Genomic DNA, 2,917 nt, shown 5'->3' on the forward strand with positions numbered 1-2,917 from the left:
ATAGACATTTCAGAAGAGTGGCAGTTTTATGCAAATCTAAACATAATTTTCTCATAGGATATGGTAATTATAGTCCATTTTTTCAAACACATTGAAAATGTACATCTATGTATTCAGTCTCTGATACTGAAAAAAATAAAAACAAATATTTATGTTTACACAAAACCTGCTCACAAATGTTTCTTTAAGTTTAATACATAATTGTCAACTCTTGGACACAAACAAGATATCTTTTAGTAGGTGAAGAGATAAGCTGAATGTATGTTCATGTGATATATTTATATTGCTGTAGCCATTGCTTTAATTTGCAATTCTCAGACATGGTAGTGGACATCACTTTTTAAATACTTATCTGGTATATGTACACTTTGGTGAGATGTATGTTTATATCCATTTCCTCATTTTAAAGCAGAGCTTCTAATTTTCTCACTGGATATGAAGCCTTATGAGAAAACCTAGACTAAAGGAAGTTTAAAAGCAATATCGCTTTGCGTTCTCTCTCCCTCTCCCAACATGGCGGCCTCAGCAAAAAAGAAGAATAAGAAGGGGGAGACCATCTCCCTAACAGACTTTCTAGCTGAGGATGGGGGAACTGGTGGAGGAAGCACCCGTGTCTCCAAACCAGTCAGCTGGGCTGATGAAACAGACGATCTGGAAGGAGATGTGTCGACAACTTGGCACAGTAACGATGGCGATGTATACAGGGCCCCTCCAATCGACCGTTCCATCCTTCCCACTGCTCCACGGGCTGCTTGGGAACCCAATATCGACTGGAGCAGTCTTCCTAAGTCGCCACCCTACACTGCTTTCCTAGGGAATCTGCCCTATGATGTGACAGAAGACTCCATTAAGGATTTCTTCAGAGGGCTAAACATCAGTGCTGTACGCTTACCACCAGAACCCAGCAATCCAGACAGGTTGAAAGGTTTCGGCTATGCAGAGTTTGAGGATCTGGATTCTTTGCTCAGTGTTCTGAGTCTCAATGAAGAGTCTCTAGGTAACAGGAGAATTCGAGTGGATGTTGCTGATCAAGCACAGGATAAAGACAGGGATGACCGTTCTTTTGGTCGAGATAGAAATCGGGATTCTGACAAAACAGACAAAGACTAGAGGGCCCGTTCCACCACAGACAGCTTTGATGACTACCCACCTAGAAGAGGCGACGATAGCTTTGGAGACAAGTATCGAGATCGTTACAATTCGGACCGGTATCGGGATGGGTATAGGGACGGATATCGGGACGGCCCACGTAGAGACATGGACCACTATGGGGGCCGGGATCGCTATGATGACCGAGGCAGCAGAGACTATGACCGAGGCTATGACTCCAGGATAGGCAGCGGTAGGAGAGCCTTTGGAAGTGGGTACCGGAGGGACGATGACTACAGAGGAGGTGGGGACCGCTATGAAGACCGCTATGACAGACGGGACGATCGGCCGTGGTCCAGGGATGATCACTCTCTGGACGATTACCGGCGTGATGACAGAGGTCCCCCCCAAAGACCCAAACTGAACCTAAAGCCTCGGAGTACTCCTAAGGAAGACGATTCCTCTGCTAGCACCTCCCAGTCCAGCCGAGCAGCGTCTATCTTTGGAGGGGCGAAGCCGGTTGACACGGCTGCTAGAGAGAGAGAAATAGAGGAGCGGCTACAGAAGGAGCAGGAGAAGCTGCAGCATCAGCTGGATGAGCCCAAACTCGACCGCCTACGCCGGGAGAGGCACCCAAGTTGGCGAAGTGAAGAAACTCAGGAAAGAGAACGGTCGAGGACAGGAAGTGAGTCATCACAGACTGGGACCTCAGCCACATCTGGCAGAAATACACGAAGGAGAGAGAGTGAGAAGTCTCTAGAAAATGAAACCCTCAATAAAGAAGAAGACTGTCACTCTCCAACCTCTAAGCCTCCTAAACCTGACCAGCCTCTAAAGGTAATGCCAGCCCCTCCACCAAAGGAGAATGCGTGGGTGAAGCGAAGCTCTAACCCTCCTGCTCAATCTCAGAGCTCAGACACAGAGCAGCCGTCCCCTACAAATGGTGGGGGGAAAGTGGCTCCAGCTCATGAAAATAAAGTTGATGGGGTGAGTGCCACAAAAGGCCAAACTGGAAACTCCAGCCGTGGTCCCGGGGATGGAGGGAACAGATACTACTGGAAGGAGTTGGATAGGAAGGATGGCAGAAAAGATCAAGACCCCAGATCTGCACCTGAGCCAAAGAAACCTGAGGAAAATCCAGCCTCCAAGTTCAGTTCTGCAAGCAAGTATGCCGCCCTGTCTGTGGACGGGGAGGAGGAGAATGAGGGAGACGACTGCACTGAGTAGACCTCCACCCTGTGCTTTCTCCTCGTCTCCACCCCGGAACATTCAAGAGCAAATCAAACCTCTATCCAGACAAGACAAAATAAACTCACCATCTCCTGAAGACCTTTCTAAACTTTTTTTTTTTTTTTTTATGAAATGAAATTCTTTTGCATGCTACTGCAGCCTCTTAAAAGTATTGAAGTAACTGGAGAATTTCCATTGTAGCCAGAGAGAGATGTGGCTACTGCTTTTGAATGGGGAAGTTGTGAATGTCTAATGATACCAAGCAGTTACCTGTGTGACCAGCGCCTGGGGCTCCATTTAGCAGAAATGCAGTGACGAGAGACGGTCACATCAGTTAGGCAGTAGAGAAAGGTGCAAGGGAGAAGTGAGATTTCTACCTTCTGATTCTTATCCTAAGGTGGCACCTATGAATTCCCAAACATTACCTGAACAAATTTCCCATCCTTAGAAAGGTAGCTCTAGTCTCTCAAGCTGTTCCAGTCTCCAGGAGGCTGCCGGCCCCTCTACTTTTTTTCTGACTCCATGGGGCCAGCCTAGGGAGAATTGTTTAATTTTTTTTACCCCCCAAGGGGGTAGTTGGGAGTGAGTCTGCAGGCCA

The 2,917-nt window shown here is 47.4% G+C and overlaps 1 protein-coding gene across 1 annotated transcript; it reads left to right on the plus strand.

Annotated features, from left to right (window-relative positions):
- Positions 1 to 513: 513 nt before the first annotated feature.
- Positions 514 to 2,431, plus strand: LOC308414784 (eukaryotic translation initiation factor 4B-like; the record flags this gene model as incomplete). Its single annotated transcript, XM_080910018.1, is given in 2 exon segments — positions 514 to 1,107; positions 1,111 to 2,431. Coding segments are annotated over 2 exon segments (1,800 nt in total). The 3' UTR covers positions 2,317 to 2,431.
- Between the last annotated feature and the right edge of the window lie 486 nt (positions 2,432 to 2,917).

The sequence above is a fragment of the Micromys minutus genome (genome assembly GCF_963924665.1).
Source record: "Micromys minutus genome assembly, chromosome: X".
Taxonomy (NCBI): Eukaryota; Metazoa; Chordata; class Mammalia; order Rodentia; family Muridae; genus Micromys; species Micromys minutus.